Raw genomic sequence first — 23,129 nt, 5'->3', positions numbered from 1 at the left:
TTAAAAAGGCTTCTATCTGATATATAACCTGGATACCAACAGGGCCAGCTAGAAAGAAACTGGCTATGGAATCTGACCTGCAAATTCTTATCTACTCTCTTTATATTCAGCATATTTGGGCTAGCCAATACAATATTTAAACATCACTATTTTAAAACCGAGGCTACAACCATTTGTGAGTTTTTTATCGGATAACTGAATTCATAATTATTGAACAAAATAAATATTAACCCTGCAATTTGTTCGATATACTGATGTTCTTCAGTCATAAGAACTCTTAACGGTCTAAGAGATGCTGCTCTCCCAATTTGTTTCCTTTAAACACCTCAACGTACTATTCCAATGAACCGGTAGAGCTAGATTGACACCGTACATCTGGATGAAAGCAATTTAAGAAGATTAAGCATCGCTTCATTAATCATAAAGAGAATAAAATTCATCAACATTACTACAAACCCAAAAAAACAGCTTAAATTATAGCCCCAAACTTAGGATCTATGTATTTGCATTGCTCCACAAGCTGACTTACTTTTTATACCCTGCATGGATCTACTTCACCACTCTGTTACATTTTGAAATAAGATATTCAATAGGAAATGCTAATATGTCTGTCCCCAGCAATGCAATTTTTCTTTTCCGCACCTGGCAATGCACTTGTTACTTTCTGACTCCATGCCTTTATCGAAGCAAAATGGCCCCATCAATGCCCTTGTGCCTCGATGCCCCATCCCTGCCTTGTGCCTCGACATGGCCATCACTGGCTTGTGCCTCGACATGGCCATCACTGCCTTGTGCCTCGACATGGCCATCACTGCCTTGTGCCTCGACATGGCCATCACTGTTTGGTTCGACAACGCCCCATCACTGTTTGGTTCGACAACGCCCCATCACTGTTTGGTTCCACAACGCCCCATCACTGTTTGGTTCCACAACGCCCCATCATCACTGTTTGGTTCCACAACGCCCCATCCCTGTTAGGTTCCACAACGCCCCATCACTGTTGTGTTCCAAAACGCCCCATCACTGTTTTGTGCCTTGACACCCTATTACTGCTTTTTGCCTCAATACCCCATAATTGCCTTGTGCCTCAACACCTCCATCATTGACTTGTGCCTCAATATTCCCACAATTGACTTGTGGCTCGAAGTTCTCATTAATTCACTTGGACCTTGATGCCCTTCTTACCCAGCCTGATCATTGTCATCCACTTCACTCATGGTTTTAGGTTGGTGAGGAGGGGGTAGGATTAGGACCAAGTTCTGGAGAAGAGGTGGTTGGTCACTCAACCTCACACCCATTCCTTAACCGACACAACTGAAATGGACAACTAAGGAGTGGTTGAATCGAGAGGCGCTATGAAAGCTCCAAGTTCCTTCCATTCTTGTTCAATGCATGGATTTGGATCAGGGGAGCCATGACCTGTATATCCTCTCTCATCAGTCCAACCCATCAATAAAAAAACAGTAGTGGATGATGGAACAATCTATGATCTTCCTTTTCTGGGACACAGCTGGTCTTTAATTTCTTTGGCTAGTAGGGAAGTAAGTGGAGTGGTAGAAATGATCTAGGTAGTCCCTCCCATCCTCCTTTCAGCCCCACCAACGAAATAATAGGATCATGCCAATGGACATGGCGAGTTAGAAGTCAGGAGCAGGCAGGAGTGATAACTGCTTCTAGCTTCCATAGACGTGCCAAACAGTACAATCCTGAGGTTAGATCAAGAATAAGCTAGGGAACCATTCCCTTATGCAGGTATCAACAGTTTTACATAACCTGCATATTAACAAGGTGGATCGCATATTAACAAGGTGGATCGAAGTGAGCATTAAGGGGCAGGGGAGGTCAACTGATTGATAAATCTGCACAGAGCAAGGTTGGTCACCCATTAGCAAAAATTTTAAAAAAATAAGAAAACCTCCCTCACAACCCTTTGCAAAAAAGACAAGTGCCATTATTTTTTTACCACTTAAACTTGATATACCGGCATATCGTGGGGCAAATAAATAGTTTAATGATCCAGAAAAGGGAATTCTCCTGGATGAAAGACATCATCATAGTGAGCTTTGGGAAACTATACATCTGATCATGGACTTAAAGGACAGCCTCAATCTGAAAACAGTATGTGCCGCAGTGAAATGCCTAAAAGGAAAGAACGTCCCAACTGCCTTCCAGGCTTGTACTATAGCAGATTAAGAAAACTTCCATTCCATGTGTATACACAAACGTTTAGCTCTTTTAAATGCACCCCGTTTTAGTCAAATTAACGTTTTTGTTCGACTCCAAGAAACAAATGGGTTAAACAAGGGAACTTTTTGGAGCAACTTTATATTGCATCAGTAATTACTTTAATGGTAATTGTAATACTTTTTGATCATCCAAGTCCTTACTTGATCGTTTATACTACACTTCACCTAAGCATACTTTAAATGAGTTTAGCAATAGTGATGCTACAGCTCTTATTTCTGACAACATTTCAGTTGAATACGAATTTTACAACTTGTTTTTTGCCTGTCTCTTGCCATTGTCCAAGTGATAAACACTGTGACCTCGAAATCTTGAATGCCTTTAGTAAACTTCAGTTTTTTACACACCGTTCTTCCTTTATTCAAGCCTGTTAACAAGAACAATACTAAGAGCCTCATTTATAAGTCGACGGAGGTGAACACTTGTCACAAATGTGACGGATATCCCATCTGCCGTATTACAATCACATTCTATCGTAGGGGGATCGTAACACCGCAGACGTGATATCCATCACGTTTGTGATGGAGTATTCCCGTAGCCGACTTCTAAAGCTAGCTCGAACTGTCCAAGGAAAGCAGTATCTTCAGTAGCTTCTATCGGGGTAAGGTAATAGCCATAACTGCTCTTGAATCATTTTTTTTGTTTGATCCATTTTATTGGCTTTTGAGATTACACATGAAGCAGACTTAGCTGCTGAAAAAAATAACTTTGTATTACAGGGATATGGCATGCACGAATAACTTCATTTGTTGATCAACAGAGAACATGTATACACTTATGTGACAACACTACAAATTAACTTTGAAGCAGAGAGATCTTGTACAATAATCCGGCATTTGCATGTGTCAAGTTACCATTATGTTTCATGCAAGAACTGCCAACCTGAATGACCATGTGGTGGGTTCGGGTGCCCTTTTAAAACCCTGTATCAGTGTTGTATCTCTGGCGTCCACAGATCGGTCAACTGAATCAAATGAAACAACTGGTACATGAGAGTGGGAGGGGGGCCTACTAATAGTGAGGGTATACCAGCAACTCCCGTGGCCATAACTACTCTTGAATCATGCCAGCATGCAACAGATCTACGGAGCTACATTGAAACTACAAAACTCTAAACATTACTTTGTCAATTTTGACCCACCTTACCTTGGAAGTTGAGCTTTCACTTGCTTCTGACACAAGTTATGGTATCTTTCCACTTTCAAAAATCCCTGATTCAACATTCGTTGGCAGACCACATCCATTCTCTTACAAACCTGAAAAGAATATGAACGGTGTTAGTTTCATTTAGTAACAAGGTATCATTCTCCTGCAAAAATAATTATAGACCATTCCTAGTCAGATACTAAGCTGGAGAAAGAAAGTGCTGGCAGCCTGAGGCACACAATGGCAAAGCACCAAATACATTTTATAGAACAAACAAAGTCGTTTTTTAAGTTCAAGCTGCCATTATAGAGGTCATATTCAGTAATTAGTCTCGCACTGGAGACATTTGGTTGGATTGGATAATGCATCCACGTCAAGACTCTGTGTTGAACCTACAGACAGTTTTCATACACCAGTTCTTCATTCTTTTGAGCCATCTTGAGCTGCAGACACATTGAATTTGGTCTGTGTTACAACATTCTGAATTAGATGTACCTCAATCACTTCCCTCTGGTTCCAAAATGTTTTAAACAGTATTTCACAATGTTAGAACCCCTAATACATCTTCTATTTATTTCCGAAGTTCCATCCTTACTCCAAACATAATTTGGAAATATTGAGCTTAGAAACAGTTTGTTAAAAGGAAAGTTTACTTGTCTACAACAGAATTTGTTAAGCATGACCAAATACAAAAATGTACTTGCAACTCCCTTAACCAGAAGTACATTTTGAATGAATAGGTTTTAATAATATATATGCACACACACATTCTACTGATATCAATAAGAACCCATAATCATTAGCCCACGCTGCAATTCTGTTTGAAGCAGTATTTTTAGGAGTAGGGGACGGCAATCACATCTGGTTAGTGAAGGAAGGTGCCATGCAGAATAGCTATTACTGAAGTCGAGGACGATTTCCTTCTCTTGCAAGGGAGCCTTATTGTTCAGTGCTGTTTAGCATTAAAAAAGTTCTCCTATTTGGACTTATCTCTAGTCACACATCGACAATGTCACAGGGAGTTATTTCAGAAAAACACTGAAGTGGCATCTCTGTTCTTTACCAAGCTGAATGCTAATGCTCCGGTTACTTATCAATAATCTTCATTACTTCGGGTTCTATGCCTCCTCGGTACAGTCCTAACCGAATTAGGTTTTCATCGCACACGGAAGCGCTTCCTATACAAGTTAAAATGCTTTGTTTACAATTATTTTCACTCCACAATCTTCCTATTCCTCAAAGAGAGGAGCCACACAACCCATTTCTGTTTTTTTGAAGCATATACAAGTCACTAGATTCCTGCCAGTCATCGCTAAGAGCTTTGCGCTGACTCGGTTCCCGCCTCCTGCGCCACTCCATGTTCAGACATCATGATGTTATTGTATAACTCATACCATGGCTCCAATCACATAACCCACACATGGTACATTTTGTCCTAGCTATGAATGTGTGATGTGCTATCTCGTACATATAGTCCATAACTATGATGCTTCTGCTTTGATTTTTTAATTTGTCAGTTAACTAATGTAAGGCACTCAACACCTGTATTATTTGATACTACTTGATGTACTGTCGAATGTCTGTACATGTCAAAATGCAAAAACAAATAATCATATACTAGTCACTAGGTTAGTGAATTCCTGAAAACACTTTGGAAAGTCCGGAACTAGGACGAAGATGCAAAAGACTAAGACACAGATTGATAAAGGTTACAGCAAGCAACCAAGGCATTACCTCCCTGTTCATCTGCCTCGTCTTTGTCCTGAGCGTAAGAGGATACCTAAGGTCATACCAGGCTGCCACAAAATAGTCTAGACACATAATACTGCTATCCCCAGTGGTCATTAACAGAACTTAGGCTGAACTGGACATTGCTGTGAAAACCTCTTACAAAATGTGCTCATTAACCATAACCCACCTGTGAGTCATGAGACATGAATGTGCGGGTGGAGGGTAACTACAAGACAAATGTCTTTTATGGAAACTAAATATTGCTCAGGAAGTCACCACACGTCTTCACTGAAGGGAGCATCAGGCTTAATTAAATAGGAACACAATGCCCTAATTACAAATTGCGAATTACTACCATTTAGTCAAACTAGTGTGTTCACCATCTAATACAAGTGTTTCTAAAAGCTCTTCCTCCTCCTATTTGAGTGTTGCAAAAACAGAACAGCACTGCCAAACATTTATCTAAATGTAAATCAGAAGGGATTTGGGGCACAAAAGGAAGGGTCAGGCCTAAACCCGACTGTGTCCTGATTAAACCGTCAAAATGGATGGTTAGAAAACCAGGCAGCTAAGCCCTACTATATGCATACCTGAACAGACAGTCACTGAATACGACAATGTAGCTAATAAAAACATTAGAGGCGACGACTTTAGAGGCTCAAAAGGGTGTGCTTGTGAAGCCTGAAAACCCAGTTTTAGATACCAAGAAGGAAGAGGGTTACAAAGAATTTGCCTTCTGAGAAAAAACTAAACTTTTTAACAATTTGGCTGCTAAGTCAGAAAGATGAATGCTAAGCTGGAGCAACTTAATGCTTTCAACATCCCAAATCACTAACAAAAGTCTCTGCGTTGAGGTCTCTGGTACAATCAGACATTGCAGGGGGGCACAGAACTATTTGAAGCAATCTGCCTACTTTACAGGAAAAATGATGCTGGCTAAATCAAAACCAAAAGAAATTTATCAAACAGTAAAGAGTCTTACCAAACTTTCTCTTCCTCCTGTGTCCAACCGTACTACAGTGGCTCACTGCAACGATTTAGCAGAATTCTTTTACCAAAAAGTGCATCAAATCTATGTATCATTTACAGATGCCAACCCAGACTCCTCTGCCCATGAACGGACATTGCCGTCAGAAGATGTCTATTTGCCCTCAGTCACGTTGGAGCAGTTTCCTTTATTAGATCAGGAGACCCTTGAACTGATGATGCGTCATGTAAAGTCAGGCTCCCCATGTGACCCAGCCCCCCCGGACACACTGGTCTCGGTAATCCATGTTGTTCTTCCCATCATTATGAACTTACTTAACGCCTCACTGTCCTCCGGTATAGTTCCGTCCACCTGGAAACAAGCCATGGTGCGCGCACTTTTAAAGAAACCTAACACAGACCCCAGCAACTTAAACAACTACCGCCCTATCTCTCTGCTTCCTTGGGTGAGCAAAATCCTCGAAAAACATATCAATATACACTTAACGAACTTTCTCGAGAGTAACCAACTGCTTGATGCCACCCAGACGGGATTCAACCCCAAACACGGGACGGAGACCGCTCTACTAACAGTTACTGAGGAAGCTAGAAGGATTATGGATCGAGGGGGGATCAGTGGCAGTGGTCCACCTCGATCTGAGGGCAGCAATCAACACGGTCAATCATAACACGCTACTGTGTCGCCTTCTTGGCTTGGGAATATCAGGGACGGCAATAATCTGGCTCAAATCTTTTTTGAGCAACAGGACCTTTCAGGTCTTTGAGGGAGATACTGTTTCTTCCAGTAAACCCCTGAGCTGCGGGGTACTGCAGGGCTCATCACTGAGCCCTACATTATTTAATGTTTATATGAGACCACTGGCCGAGGTCGTCCGTTCATATGATATAAAGATCATTACATATGCGGACGATACGCAGCTAGTGGTCTCACTCGCGCAGGAAAACGGCCAGTCAGCACAGAGTGGTTTGATGAACTGTCTGGAGGAAGTAAAAAGTTGGATGACAACATCTTGTCTCAAGCTCAACGGAGACAAAACTGAGCTGATGCTCCTTGGTCCTCCTACCTTACTTACTATTGACTCTTTATGGCCCCCCCAGCCTGGGCACGCCACCTACACCCAAAGTCAATATAAAACGTCTGGATGTATGGTTGGTTAAGTCTTTGAACTTCGACACCCAGGCAACCAAGCTATCTGCGACTTGCTTTGGTCTTCTCAGGCTTCTGAGAAAAGTTCTTCCACTTTTACCTGGGGAAGCCAAACAGATAGTCATTCAGGGCCTGATCCAGTCTCGACTCGACTTTAATAATGCCCTGTACCTAGGGGCACCTGATTATACACTGCGGAAATTGCAGCTTTATTCAGAACTGGGCTGCACGTACGCTGCTTCAGTTGCCCTGCAGGATGTCAGTAAAACCTGGGCTCAGGGGCCTACATTGCCTCCCGGTTAGGGAAAGAATCAATTTCAAAGCAATGTGCATCTCTCACCAAGCCTATTGGCATACGGGCCCGGTGATCAGCCATGCGCTGATCACTCTAACACCCTAGTAAACAGCTTCGTTCAAGTCAAGCCTTTCTGGCTACAGTCCCCCGAGTCAGGCGAACTAGAGCAGTTGGCAGGTCGTTTTCGTACAACGCGGCCAAGCTATGAAATTCGCTTCCGCCCCAACTTAGGGCTAACTCTAATTTGCTTTCTTTTCGTAGGCAACTCAAAACTTTTCTATTTAATATACACAACTAATTTTCTGTTATGACTGTGTCAGGCAGGTAACACCATTTCTTTGTAGCGCTTGGACGCCCCAGGGCAGCAATTGCGCTTTACAAATCTCCTTTTCATTTCATTTTCATTTCACCCAGTGCGCTTGACACTACAGCTGAAGGAGGAGCGGATAAAAGACCTACTGTGTCCAACACTATACTACCAACAGGATATTTGCAGCATCGCTCTGAATTTTCAAAAACCTGTGCTTAAGGGGCAATGGAGGAAAAGCATACAGAAGACCTGCTGGCTATCTCTGAGAATGAGGTACGACCCTCCACCAAGCTTTTTGGGATGGAATTTAAGACAATACGTTGTTTAGAAGGGAATTCTGTTCTGTAGCAAGCATATCCAGAAATGGAGCACCAAACCAGGAAATAATCTGTCAGAATAGAGTAGGACACTGGCATTTGGGCACAGAGGATGGAAATATCCTACTCAGGTGGTCTGCAAGCATATTCTCCTTCTCCAGAAGAAATATCACTGACAGATCTAGGAGACTGCCCCCTGTCAAACTCTTAATTCCCTGTGCCATTTTTGGGATGAACCCCAGAATATGACACCCTTGTGTAAAAAGCTCCTAAAGTCCATTCTCTAGTCTTATGTCAATGGTGAGCTACTTCATAGTTAATCCATTGGCACATTGACCCAGAAATTTCTGATTGTAAAGGATAATGCTGCATTTGAACCATTCATGGACGAGATAGGACCACCGTTAGCAACAAGCATTGGAAATGCAATAGGTCTCGCAGCATTAGAGTTAGTGCTTTTAGAATTGTTTATGGGTTTTTTTGTAAATCTTTAGCATTTTTGTTTCCTGTAGCCAATGCTAAAGAATTAAAAAAAAAAAGCCATAAACATTTCTAAAAGCTCCGTCTGGACTCCTCGCAGAGTCTCCCCTGCTACCCTATAACTCCACCGGTAGCAAGGCTAATAATCTTTTGTTATATTTCAACCACTGAAAAAAAATGTACGTCGCTAAACAGTTTAATAACAACGCAACGCTTTTAAGAATTGCCATGCACGTGGGGGAAACTACTTTTTACGTGGCTAAAGTAGTATTTGGCGGGGAAAAAAGCTAACTTGCGTAAGTATACGATTTCGGAAGTTTCCGTGAATTTCCGGTATTGATGCACATTTAAGGGAGTCTACTGAAACATTGATGCGCGTTCTTTAAAGTGCTCGGGTATCGTTTAGAAGACGATCAGGAGACTTTTAAAGGATAACATCAAAAACCCAATTCCGTATGATGCTTCGAAGGTATATTTTCTCTTCCCTGCCAGCCTGACTCAGTCACTGGGGTGAAATTGAAATGAATTGCGTTCCCGCGATTATGGATTTACGGAAACTTTTCGCAGTTTGAAGTGACTCGGTGCCACGACTGGAAGTATTTTCTTTATCTGCTGTCTCTTTTTTTTGTTAAATATTTCTTCCCAGCCAATAGAGTGGAAACATTGCATCACATTCTATAAAAAATTCTATTGATAAAGGATATTTTTAAAACCTATTGTTTGCCGATTAATGGCGATATGATTTTTCTAAGGTCACACGTGCCCATGTTTTTTAATTTTTACAAACGACCGATTAAATAAAAGGAGTATTGGAATTTTTTCTTTTTTATAGGGACAGTGTATTAATTCGCAGTATAATTGCCCAAAACGTCAAAATGCGAGCCTCAGAAGGTAAACGTGTATAATGGGTGATATGTAAGTGTGTTTTTTATTATAACTTGCAATATTACAGAAAGGAAAAAACGCATGTGACAAACAATATCTGAACTTTTAACGTATGTCAAGGCCCAAATGACAAAAAATGATTAAATAAGTGTCTACTTCTGAAACAATTGAAATTGAAAGATGTTCGTTTATTCTGGCAGTGACGCGAGAAATAACTTATTTAAGCACACTGCGAACGCATGTATTTCTATACAGAAGGACAGTGGTGCAAACTTCAGACATTGTTTGAAAAAAAGTTTCCTTCAGCTGCAAGTAGAAACGTAACAAATAAACAAAAAAAGAAGCCGGAGGGAAGAGAGGGGAGGGGGGGAGGAGAAATGCGACACGGCGGGAAGGGGAGGGGGCGGAGCGGGTCAAATAAAGAATCAAGCCGGAAGGAAGAGAGGGGAGGGGGGAGGAGAAATGCGACACGAACTTGCAATATTACAGAAAGGAAAAAACGCATGTGACAAACAATATCTGAACTTTTAACGTATGTCAAGCCCCAAATGACAAAAAATGATTAAATAAGTGTCTACTTCTGAAACAATTGAAATTGAAAGATGTTCGTTTATTCTGGCAGTGACGCGAGAAATAACTTATTTAAGCACACTGCGAACGCATGTATTTCTATACAGAAGGACAGTGGTGCAAACTTCAGACATTGTTTGAAAAAAAGTTTCCTTCAGCTGCAAGTAGAAACGTAACAAATAAACAAAAAAGAAGCCGGAAGGAAGAGAGGGGAGGGGGAGGAGAAATGCGACACGGCGGGAGGGGCGGAGCGGGTAAACAAAGACGGACGTGCACGCGCACGCGCTTTTAAGGTCAATGCGCATGCGCATAAGCTCAATGCGCATGCGCATTGACCTTAAAAGTCACGGGCACTGCAAGGAATCGCCACGATTCCTTGCAGTGTAGATAAAGAGTGGATAAGTCGCAATACTCTCGCCTTGCTCGATGCGCATGCGCATCGACAGGCGAGACCTAAAAACGTTATACTTGCAATTTAGATATGGGGTGCTCCAGACGAATGCTAATACATGCAGATGGGGGGGGGAGGGGGGGGGGTAAAAATGATAATGGTCTTTGTATCATCTGCTCTCTAAAGGCAAAGGAAGACGATGTCCATTTATTGTTTTTTTGTCCGGTCTATAAGTTACCTAGGAACCGTTGGATTAGACCCCTCTGCAAAAATATGGGCGTTAGGTCATACAAAGAGGCAGAGCGTATAATTAAGTCTAATACCTCACAACTGGTAGTGTTTTGCATAAGTAGGTTTTTATTTAACGTGTACCTCATTAGAAAACGGCTTGGCCACAAGCTGTAATGAAATATTGGGGTCCGAAGTCTTCTCCACCCTGCATAAGTTAGCATAGAATGCACTGAGTTCACTTTTTAAATGTGGTTTTTAAAGGTTTTAAACTCTGGCTTTTAAATCTGGCTTTTAAATCATGGAAAATAACTTTTATTTAAATTATAAAGTGAGATCTAGATTTTAACGCAGTATTGTAAAATTATTGATATGGATCAATTGTCTATTTGCCCCATTCTATTAATTGTAACCTGTTCATGTGATTATTTGTTGGTATAGGGCACTGTATATATTTGTCTGTAAATGTTTTTCTTTTGTACTTCCTGCTTTTATGGCTATATTAGCCGAAATAAAGTTGAAACAAACAAACAAACTTGTTTCGATGGTGTACATTTTTGCTGTCTACCCTTTTCAGGGCATCAATCTATTTATTCATCCATCAATGATTATAAAACCAATGAACCACCATGTGCAACACACAAAAATTATCCAAAGACCACATATAACAAACATAAGTCTTTAATTTAATCTCCATTGTAATATGTTATTATACTCCCCAAAGTTCTTCTTTTAACCATTATACAACCATTTGTTTTTGCACAGACTCCCACAGTATCATGAAGTTACAATCTCTTTTATATGTTCATAAGCCATACACCGCAGTTTAATGATGTCTCGCTCTACGATAGACCTCAAAACTGTATCTTATCACACAGCTCTTTCCACAGACTCCACTATGCGAGTTTACTTTATATACTTATGAGCCGTAAGCTGCAACAGCCTTTTGATAATGGCTATATCAAAATGATTACATTTATCTCCATGCTATGCACAATAGCCCTGCCTATTCAGTGATTTTTTAAAACCACACTTTATTTCATTTTGTATAAACAAAAAATTTCAATTCGATGACGAATCAGTCAAGTAGTAAGTAGAGTCTCATAAGGATAGATTATTACTGAGAAATGTCAGTGGTATTGAGTAAAGCATATCAATAAGTTGTGCCTTTATAATATTAAAAAAAAACATCTAATAGGACAATCCACTGCCCCCAGTCCCATGTGGTGCCTAGCGCTCTAATATGAACACAGTTGTCAGGGGGCGCCAGGGTGCCTATGAACCAGCAATCAGGATAGTAGGTACTCTTGGAATAGCCCCATGTGCCTGTGGATTGTATGCGAAGCATGTAGGGCAAGTTTCTAGTGCAGATGTCAAACAGACAGTTGTGAGGTCGATTACTCATGGAAGAGGGGGGTACGCGTGTTCACTGATAAGAGCCGCCTATTCAGTTATCACATATTTGTGAACATCGCAGATCTTACGATGACCCTTCTTTCGATATTGGAAATCAAAAGTAGTCATACATTTCTCAAAAAGCCCACTCACCATATCATTTGCAAAATATAAATTCAGGATTGTAAACCTACTATTGTTTTTGTAACATCCTGTGCTTTTTAAATGTTATAAATGTTTTGTTCTATTTAACACAAAAGAATACATATTAAAACCAAACTGGCCTTCCCTGACATACCTCATTATCTTATTGTCATAACTCAGTTTCCTTATGCTTTCCAGTTAAATAACTAATACCTTCATACAACGATTAAAAGGCAGGTACCTTCTATGCTAACGCCCCATTAATAAACAGAGCCCATTAAGGCTATTTTTTTTACATCGCTGCTCTACAAACAAAACCACAAGTCAGTGAATGTCTCACAAGCAGCATAGCTTCGACACATAGCTTTGCTATCTCATTCACTACGTTCTTTACAGTTTTAAAACAAACTTCCACTTATTACTAAAAGACTAACCTCCTCAGGTTACTACTTCGAGGGAGATATTCTATACCCTGCTTGAATTTAGAACAAGAAAACCGCCCTGGCATTATTAATTACTGTTCTTTCCTGCAAACTAAACAGAACCCAGAGTTAAAAATAAACAGCCTCATCACTCCACCTGACAAATGAACAGTAGAATATCTATTACATCCAAGAAAATCACCCCTCATTTGACGACGCACAGACCTAACTATCCGTTCACCTTAGTGTGTCAGCACTTCCAGGATATAGTCTCCTGTTTACATGCACAACAAGCATTGGGAAAGCTAATAGGTCTCGCCTATACAAGGAATATTGTTTCTGCCAATATGTTTTAGTCATGTTGCACACCAGCGTGGCCGCTGTTCATCATGGCTAAAAGGTAGTGGGGTAAAGGAGTGTGAGTGGATTGTTGTAAGGTAGAGTGGAGTGTCGCGAAGTGTTATGAAGTGACGGGGAGTGAAGCAGAGTGTCATGGAGTCGCATAGAGTGGACAGGTGTGGAGTGCGGTGTTGTGGAGGGAGCAGAGAATCGTGTTGTGGAGGGAGCAGAGAATCGTAGAGTGGAAGGGTGTGGAAGTGAGTAGGGCACAGTAGCACATAGTGAAGTTGAGTGTCAGAGTGGAGTGGCTTACAGTGCCATGGAGTAGTGTTGAGTGGAGTGGCGTAGCAGGTGTTGTGAAGTAGAGTGTTGTAGAGCAGAATGGCGTAGAGTGGAGTGGCACAGAGTGGAGTGGCACAGAGTGGAGTGGCACAGAGTGGAGTGGCACAGAGTGGAGTGGCACAGAGTGTAGGAAAGTGGACTGGCACAGAGTGGAGTGGTAATGGAGTAGAGTGGAGTGGTAATGGAGTGGAGTAGAGTGGCATGGAATGGAGTAGTGTGTCCTAGAAGAGAGTGGAATAAAGTGTGATTGAGTGATGTAGAGGGAGTTGTGTAGAGCATCGTAGAATGGAGAACAATCACAGAGTGGCATGGAGTAGAGTGTCGCAGAGTGGTGTGGCCCAGAATGAAGTAGTGTGTCAGAGTGGAGTAGAGTTTAATGGAGTAGAGCATCTCAGATTAGAGGGAGAATGGTAGAGTGGAGTGGACTAGAATGAAGTGGCGGAAAGTACAGTGTAGATTGGTGTACAGTAAAGTGGTGTATAGTACATTGGCGTAGAGTGCAGTGACAGAGTATAGTTGTGCAGGGTAGATTGCAGTGGCGTAGACTGCAGTGGCATAGAGTGAATGGCCTAGAGTGAATGGCCTAGAGTGGAGTGGCCTAGAGTGGAGTGGCCTAGAGTGGAGTGGCCTAGAGTGGAGTGGCCTAGAGTGGAGTGGCGCAGCAGACTACAGTGGCACAGAGTAGATTAATTCAGAGTATAGTAAAGCAACGTAGAGATGAGTGGTGCATTGTAGAGTTGAGTGGCATAGAGTGCAGTGGCACTCAAGTAGAGTGCAATGGAGTAGAATAGAGTGGCGTGGAGTAGAGTGACGTAGAGTGTAGTAGCATAGAGTGTAGTAGAGTGGTGTAGGTAAGTGGTGGAGAGTAGGGTGGTGTGGAGTTCAGTGGCAGAGTGCAGTCTTGCAGAATAGAGTGCAGTGTCAGACTGCAGTGTCGCAGAGTGCAAATGGATTGAGTGCACTCTCATACAGTGGTGCAGAACACAGTGCCAAAAGTGTAGTGGTGTACTGTACATTAAAGTGGCGTAGAGTGGACTGGTATAGAGTGTAGTGGCCTAGAGTGCATTGCCGTAAAGTGGCACAGAGTACAGTGGAGTGGCACAGAGTAGAGTTCAGTCGCAGAAAGTGCAGTGCTGTACAGTAGAATGTTAGAGTGTAGTGGTGTAGAGTAAAGTGACTTATAGTGCATTAGTGTAGAGTGCAAAAGCAGTAGAGTTGTGCACAGTAAGGGGACGTAGATGGAATGGCGCAGAGTGTGGAGGCCTAGAGTGCATTGGCATAGAGTGTAGTACAGTGGCGTGGAGTGTCGCAGAGTACAGTTCAGTCGCAGAAAGTGCATTAGTGTAGAGTGCAATGGCGTAGAGTGGTGCACAGTGAAGTGCCGTAGAGTGTAATAGTGTAGAGTACAGTGGCGTAGCGTGTTGCAGTAGAGTAAAGTGCATTACATTGTAGTGGTGCAGAGTAGATTGGCACAGAGTGCAGTAGCGTAGAGTGTATTGGTTTTGAGTAAAGCGCCGTAGAGCGCAGCGGTGTTGAGTAGGTTGTTTCAGAGAAGAGTGCAGGGCTGTAGAGCGCAGTGGTGCAGAGTAGATTAAATTGGATTAGAGTGGATTGGCATAAAGTGCAGTGGTGCCTAGTAGAGTAGTGTGGGGTAGAGTGCACTGGCGTAGAGTGGTGTAGAGTAGAGAGGTGTTGAGTGACGTGATGTAGAGTGGATTGACGTAGAGTGGAGAGCTGCAGAGTAGAGTGCAATGGCGTAGAGTGGGGTAAAGTGGAGTATGCATGGTGTGGTAACGTACTGCTATTACAGATAACACATCTTCAATTAAAATGACCATTACATTGCACAGGCATACCGTTTTACTGATAAAAGTATACAGCTCACAAACAATAATGTGTAGAAATGTATTATTATTATTTGTGTATTTTATAAAGCGCGCAGCTACCCCAACGGGGTGTCCCGGCGCTAAAGCTCAGACTGCTAGATCATGCCAGGGGAAGCAATTTAACAGAAAAGAAAGGTCTTCAAAGATCTGCAGAATGCCGATTCCTCTTGAATCAAGCGAAGGGAGATCGGAAGTTTATTCAATAGGGTGGAAGCGCACACTTTAAATGTCTTTCCACCCATGCGCACTTTTTAAAATTTCGGGATGACAAGTAACAGCTTAGAATTGGAACGTAGAACTCAAGAGTTACAGTAAGGTCGTAGACTTGAGGAGAGATAGGCTGAGCCAAGGCCTTTGGTGACCCGGAAAGCTAAAGTCATGGCTTTAAACTCAATCCTTTTGTGGACAGGAAGCCAATGTAACTTCTGCAGGTGAGGAGAAATATGTTCTCTAAGTGATGTGCCACAGACTAGCCGGGCTGCGGTATTTTGCACCATCTGAAGTCTGTGGCACAGGCCTGATGTTAAGCCAAGGTACAAACCATTGGCGTAGTCCAGGTGTGATGTAATTAGAGCCTGGACAACTGTTTTTCTGGTGCAACTGGGCAAATAATTGATACATTTTTTTATCATTCTAATTTTAGAGAAACAGGCTGCTGAGACCGTGTGAATTTGATTATGGAGAGAGAGACACGTATCCCATCTAACACCCACGTTTCTGACAGTCCTTGGGGAAGGGGGCTAGGGTGAGATCTACCGGACACCAAAGGTTAGAGTCCAAAGGGGAGGTTTGATTGAAGAAAAGAACCTCGGTCTTTCCTGCATTAAGTCGCAAAAAATTGAGATCCATCCATTTTGCAATGTCCCTAAGACAGTTTTTTAGGGGGTCAAAGGTAGACAGAGTAGGGTCGTCATAAGAAAAAAGATGCTGGATGTCATCAGCATAAGATGTCATCTTAATTCCAGACCGAGATAGGAGTTCGGCCAAAGGGGAAAAGTACACATTAAAAAGAAGCGGGCTCAACGAAGATCCCTGCGGCACTCCCCATTTGAGTGGGCAACTGGAAGAGGTGTAAGGAGGAGTGTATACTTGTTGTGTACGGTTAGAGAGAAATGATGCGATCCACTTCAACGCTGTTGCCGGAAGGCCAATAGCTCGAAGGCGAGTGAGAAGGATTGGATGGGAGACAGTGTTGAATGCTGCCGAGAGATCCAGCAGCACCAACACCACTCTCGATCCCTTGTCCAGGGTCCAACGCACGGGGTCGGCCATTTCAATCAAGGCCGACTCAGTACTATAGCCGGGCCGAAACCCATGTTGGGAATCATGGAGTAGGCCATTAGATTCGATAAAACTGGCAAGCTGTTGATGAGCAAGTCTTTCAAGGATCTTTGCCGGTGCAGGGAGTAAAGAGATGGGCCTGTAATTACCCGGATTCTCAGGGCCAGCATTGACCTTTTTCAAAATGGGGACCAAAAGAGCATGTTTCCACGACTCAGGATATATGCCAGAACTCAGGGAAGCATTCCAAATGCTGTTGAGATGGGGGTTAAGAAATGCTGCTAAGATTTTAAATTGTTTAGCTGGCCATGGGTCATTGGGTGATCCTGACTTGCATTTAAGAAGTTCCTGGAGGGAGAGATCTGCCGGGATTACCGTAAAGTCAGCAAAAACAGGTGACATTTCAGGATTAGTTGGCAGTAAGTCCCAAGTGACCGGGCCATTGAAAGTTGGAAAAGAGGCATAGATTAAGGCTATTTTCTCTCCGAAGAAATCGGAGAGATGAGTACAAAGGGTCTGGGAAACTGGAGATCGTCGATTAAGGGCCTGTGGATCGGTAAAAGATTTAACCGTCTTGAATATCTCCCTGGAAGAGCCACGAGCTTTGTTAATTCTATCAAGAGAGATAGCACCTTTTTTGTTTAATAATCATTTTACGATACTCTTTAAGGGCTGCTCTGTATTTTAGTTTACTTTCTGCCGAGAAAGTCCATCTCCAATGACGTTCAAGAGATTTACAAGCAGATTTTTTTGTGTTAACTCGTCCGAGTACCATGGCGCCGCTGGGGCAGAACGATAGGTTTTAATAGGCCGGAGAGGGGCAACAAGATCAATGGCCGAGGTCACCCATTTGTTGAAAAGGGATATACGCAAGCCAAGGTCCGAAGCCCCTGGAGGATTAGCAGTGACAAGGTGTTCCTGTAGAAGTGCTGAGGAGATCTTACTCCAGTTTCTGCCGTATTCTTTAGCCAATATCATGGGTCTATCCTGATGGAACAATTGAATAGCGAAAGGGATGATATAGTGGTCAGACCAAACCACCGGACTGGGTTCCCTTACTGAAATACCTGTGAGATTTGAGCAAATGAGGTCCAGCATGTGGCCGGCTCTATGTGTGGGAAAAGTGACCAATTTCGTCAAACCGCAGCCAGCCAGCGTGGAAATAAAATTAGTACTGATCGAGCAAGTAACGTCTTCCGCATGAAGATTAAAATCTCCTAGCAGTGTGAAGTTTGCATAGAGCGAGCTGGCTTGAAGAATGAAATCCATGAAGCTGGCTAAGTGCGACAGACTGGATTTGGGTGGGCGATATACCAAGAGGCCTGAGCAAGAAGTAGAAGCGGATAGTTTAATGCAGAAAGGAAGCGCCTCAATAGTGTCAATTTGCTCGTAATAAAATGAGGAAATTGTCCATAGAGATTTATAAATAATGGCAATCCCCCCACCATGTCTGCCGCTCTGACGGTTGGCACATAGAATGTTATATCCCTCGGGAATGGCCAGACACAGTGCGGGATTAGTTTCCTCGCCCAGCCAGGTTTCAGTCAAGAATAATAAATCCCAGTCGTTCTCACTAAGAGATTGGAAAATATCATAAGAGTGTTTTACCAAAGAGCGGCAGTTGATTAGACCAGCATTAAGGGTAAATGTCACTTCAGGGGCCTGGGACGAAGAAGAAACAAGCAGCAGAGGGCGGGTCTGCTTAGGGACATTATAATCCCGCTACGGGTGGCAGGCCTAACACGAGTAGTTTCTGACAAAAGATTCGGGAGAAAGTGACTGTATATGGAGGCACCCCGTAGGTCTAAGGGACAGCAGTTCCCGACGACTGTTAGTTATATTACTAAGGGTGTTTGAACGAGCAGCGTCCCTGGCCCTGATCGCGTAAAGGTTGCGAACGGGTGCAGACGGGCTTACCTTAGGCGCACCTTTGGCGCGCCTGCTGCGCTCGTCCGCTGCGCGGCCGGGTGGAAGTGGCCATATGAACAGGTGAGGGTGGGAGGGGCAAGACTACTGCACCGCAACCCGAATGCTACCCTCAAGATGTCATCGCCTAGTGTATAGGTTTGTTTTGATCATATTAAAAATCTGTTTCCATCACATTTCAGAATTAACAAAAAAATAGCTTCATTAGTGTTTTCCTTATCCTGAAATATCTACGACAATTCGTTTAGACATTTAAATGTTGTTTTGTGCTAGAAAAAAAATTACATTGTGAAGCACACCCCGAGTAGCCAGCATAATTGTCACATTAATCTTCTTAATTTTAAGACAGAGAAAGAAAATGAACCACAAAGCTCCCTGGAAGACAAAGCCTGACATTTGACCTCGGTATTTGAATGCACAGCAAACGTGACAATATAAGAACAAGATTTAAAGGCCTGTTTACAGAAATGCAGCAATGGTGTAAGAATACAGTACGCTCCCTGGAAGACAGAGCCTGACATTTGACCTCTGACTTTAAACGTACAGCAAATGTGACAAGAAAAAACAAGATTTTAAGGCCAATTTACAGATAATCAGGAGTGGTGGAAAAATACAGTAAATAGGAATTTGGGCAAGGGAAGGGACACACTCAAGCTGGACGGCCCAAAACAAATAAAGCCAGCAAACAGAATTTGCGGTTTAGGTAGTGCAATACCTTCTTAGGCCTGACATAATTAAATAAGCCTTTAACATTCATAGAGTGTATGAGAAGAGCTGTAGTTTGAAGGTCAGGGAATGTGGCTTCGGGCCAACCCGTTGTGGGCAGTGTTATGTGAACTAGATGATGATGGCTCACTATGGAAACTGGTAACGAGAAATAAATGTAAGAGGCAGTGATCACAGGGGTCACAGGGAAATCTGGGTGGTCACTCGGGATAACAAGTGATTACAATTGGGTCGGTCTGCCAATTGTCACTGTACAAAAAAATTGACAATTCAAGCAAACTACGCAGGATAGACTGCCAGGTATGCTACCCATAAGAGCTGAGTGAGTTACTAGGAAAAACGAAAAGATAACATAATGGGGGCAAGGAACTGCTAATCATGGGCGAATGACAAACCAGCTTTAAAACTACTTCTGATTAGGAGCTTTACTCATTAAACTAGCTACTAATGGTCCAGTAGGCCAATCACAAAATCCCACATTATGGGGAAGTGGACCAATATGAACTGTAAAATATAAAATGGTAGTTGGCAAATTGTACACATTAAGCAGAAATAGGACACAGACAAGCACAACTCATTCAAAATCCAGCAGACTACGCAGCCATGGTCTCTACAGTTTCCTTCGGTTGGATCAAATGGGTGTGTGGTTTCCATAAAGGGCTGCAACTCGTTCAGGGTTGAGGCACATCTCGTTAGCAGGGCAGAGTTCTCAAGCTTGCAGATCATGGCGGGAGTTCAGCAATGTTTGCTTATAAGGGGGAGATTTGGGAGGGGGTGCAGACAAATAGCAACCAAGGGGCCAGCAGTAGCAAGCGAAGTAGGATTCAGGGTCTCATTTCAATTGGGACATGGACTTTAATCTAACCTTTGAAAGTGACTCAATCATCTGATTCAGTCTACCGCTGTTGAAAGATCTGCATGTTGTTCCCGTAAGTGTGATGAAAGGACAACGGTGGTATAAGTGTGAGTCCTTCTGCTCCTCTGCTTGAACTTGGTCAGGTAAGACGGCAGACTCCACAGACTCTTTGTCCTGCCAGGAAGTGTTTGAGATCATCGGATTCGGGGTACTCCGTGCTCTTTCCATTTATAGTCAATATCAAGATTGCAAGGTCAAGGAGGCTGTAATTAATGCCAACTGTTTCAGTTTGGAAGCAGAGTTAAAAGCATACTGACACTTGGGATCTGGCATGACATTTGTACTCAAGGTATATCATCCAGGTCAAATTTCTGCACAAAGATAACCGATCAAAGGTAAACCACATGAAATGCAGAAATTACACAGCTCCAAATGGAATACTTAGCCGTATTCCGCTTGTCCAGTGTTTCAAACGGGTTTCATTTACGCTAGGATTTCACTCAAAGCCAGGTCATGTTAATTTAGTCGATCTGGCTTTGAGTCGATCTGGTTTTGAGTGAAATTCTAGATGCCTTTGTGTCTTTCCACTCCTGCTAACCAACCCCCTTTGCATTCATTTTTTTGCGTTACATGACGCAAAGTGGTTGACATGGTTGTGTCGATTTGGTGGCACAAAAAATATATGCTGCATAAGAAAGTAAGCCAATAGAGTGGTTTGTGCTACTTTGACTCATATAATGTAAGTTTTACAACTGGGCCTTAATAAATGACATTGGGAGAGAATGTAGCCTTACGTCTAGAGCAGTAGACCTCGAAGCTGGGAAACCGTGTTTGAGTCTCGGCAATGACGCTCAACATCCTGTGATTCTGGGCAAATCACTTAATCTCCCTGTGCCTAACAAAAATGATTGTGACTCTCTGTAACGAAACTGTTGCTCATGTAAAGCGCTCTAAAACCCGTTGTCTCGGGTCTAGTCCACGCTATTTATAACTATATATAACTCACTAAAACATTATTTTTTTTAATTGCTGTTTAGCACGAAATAAATAACAGAATGAAAGACCGAGAGCCCTTAGACACCATCTCATGGAAACCGGTCTCACTTTAAACAAGCAGGAACTGTGGAGGTCAGCCTGAGGCCTTTGCAAAGTTGGGAATCTCTGCAACAATGGGACAGCGTTGTGCCTAGGCCCGGGCTAAAAGCAGAAAGGAGGGACAGTCAGAAGGGGGTACCGCAGGAGGTGACGTGCTGGTAAGGCAAGTACAGACTGGGTGTCTCTTCCAAGCGGAATGCACCAAGGAACCTGCCGTTGGGCAGAGTCAAAGCTCAGACTTCGGCCCACCTTAGGGAAGAGTCAACATACTACCACCAACCCTGTGCAACATGGACATGGGAAACATCCGGCTGTCAGACGTTGGGGCATCGGCTCACCGAAATGGACGAGCAGAGTTACACACCCTTGATAAATCAGCATGTTTGCGCTATCAATACTAGAGTCGCCTACTGACTGAGGGCGGGGGTGCAGCCGCTAAACACAGAGCCACGGGGGGCATGTGCACTTTCCGAGATCCTACAGCCAATGAGCAACTGTGAAGGATTTTCCCAACAAATAATAAGTTTGTGTTTCATATCTAAGCCAAGGCAGCCATTAAACAAGATGCATACAGTGTCAACAAGCAGCGATGGGAGAGGGATGGCTGAAGCACCGATTGGAACTTGGTCTTTGACAACTTTGCTCCTCCCAACTTGCCCTGGTCACTGTCCCATGGATTCACAAGACCAGAACCGGAGGAAATTCCTTCTCCAAGCTCGCGGGCAAGACCTGGAACACCCTGCCCCTTCACGTCAGGCAATCCACATCGCTGACCCAATTCAGGAAGGACCTCAAGACCTGGCTCTTTGATTGAACCAAAATGCCCAGATTGATTGGCAGCCCCCCACCCTCCATCAGCACCTTGAGGCCCTCACAGGTGAGTAGCTATGCTATACAAACTCCTGATTGAATAAATACTCAGCAAATGTGATGAGAGAAGCCAGTGAAAATGTGTGTGCTCGAGATAGGTGCTGTTTAACTAAGAAAAAAGTAGTTTCTGAAACAAATCCTAAAATAAAAGCAGTGCAGGGATAGTGTAATTGGCCCCCGGTTTTTGGCAGGGCTAAACCCAGAAAGAGGCAAGACAAATGCATGACATGGACAAATGGGGAGAAAGAATGTGAAAGTAATGATTTAGACAGAAAATGGGAAGGCTATTGGCGGGCTGAAGCAAAAAAGTATATTTAAATGACTCGAAGAAACAGGGCAAGCGCTGTCTAGCCGAGACCTAAAAATGGTCTCACCGGTAAAACCCTGGATGGGCAGTAACGGACATTAATGATTGGGTGCAGTGGCCCCCACATCTCTGGGTGATGCTGCTCCTATGGTGCTAACCAGCCCCACGCCACCCCAGGACGTCAAGTATAATAGCCATGGTCTGACCTTCTACTTCTTTGAACCTCCAACAGTAAACGGACTTCAGGGCATCGGAGTTTGCAACAAAAAAAAAATAATAAATAAAACACTCTCATACCGAAATTTTAATGCGGGTCAAGAGATTAACAATGAACAATGTTGTATATTTTCAGCATATTACTTTTGTGATAAAACGAGCATACATAGACCTGTGCGACATTTCATTTTAATCAGTATGTCATGCTACTAGATTACTAATCACTAGTGCATTTCATGGACAGCGTGGAATATATATATATATGCACATTTTGGAGCAGACTACAGTATGGAATTCAGATATCTATGGAAACAGAAAATGTAGCAGCGCAGACAAGCAAAGAAAATATTACTGGACTTAGGTTGTTCGTGCAACTAAAAGTGGCTACTGTCTAATGGGGGAACGCCTGCCTGTCTCGAGGCTGCTGACCTCTTGGGCTTGTATTATACATTGTGTACTGGGGGCGCAACGGGCGCAAGAGCATGCTTTGAGCATCCCCCCGTAGCACAACGGTATTAAAGAAGGGGCGCAGATGCTTGTGTGTCCCCTTCTGGAATACACATAGCGCTGGTGCGCATGTTGCAACAGCGATA

General features: G+C 43.0%; 1 protein-coding gene across 1 annotated transcript in view; it reads right to left on the bottom strand.

The window, feature by feature from the left end:
- Positions 1–23,129, bottom strand: part of FBXO28 (F-box protein 28) — a 162,404-nt gene that overhangs the window by 95,304 nt on the left and 43,971 nt on the right. The window contains exon 2 of the mRNA XM_086927964.1: positions 3,391–3,500. Within this exon, the coding sequence (XP_086784090.1) occupies positions 3,391–3,500 (110 nt within the window). The remainder of the gene's footprint in view (positions 1–3,390; positions 3,501–23,129) is intronic.

The sequence above is a fragment of the Lissotriton vulgaris genome, chromosome 6 (assembly GCF_964263255.1).
Source record: "Lissotriton vulgaris chromosome 6, aLisVul1.2, whole genome shotgun sequence".
Taxonomy (NCBI): Eukaryota; Metazoa; Chordata; class Amphibia; order Caudata; family Salamandridae; genus Lissotriton; species Lissotriton vulgaris.
Note: the sequence above shows the minus strand (reverse complement) of the source record. Positions and strands in the feature narration are given on the sequence as shown.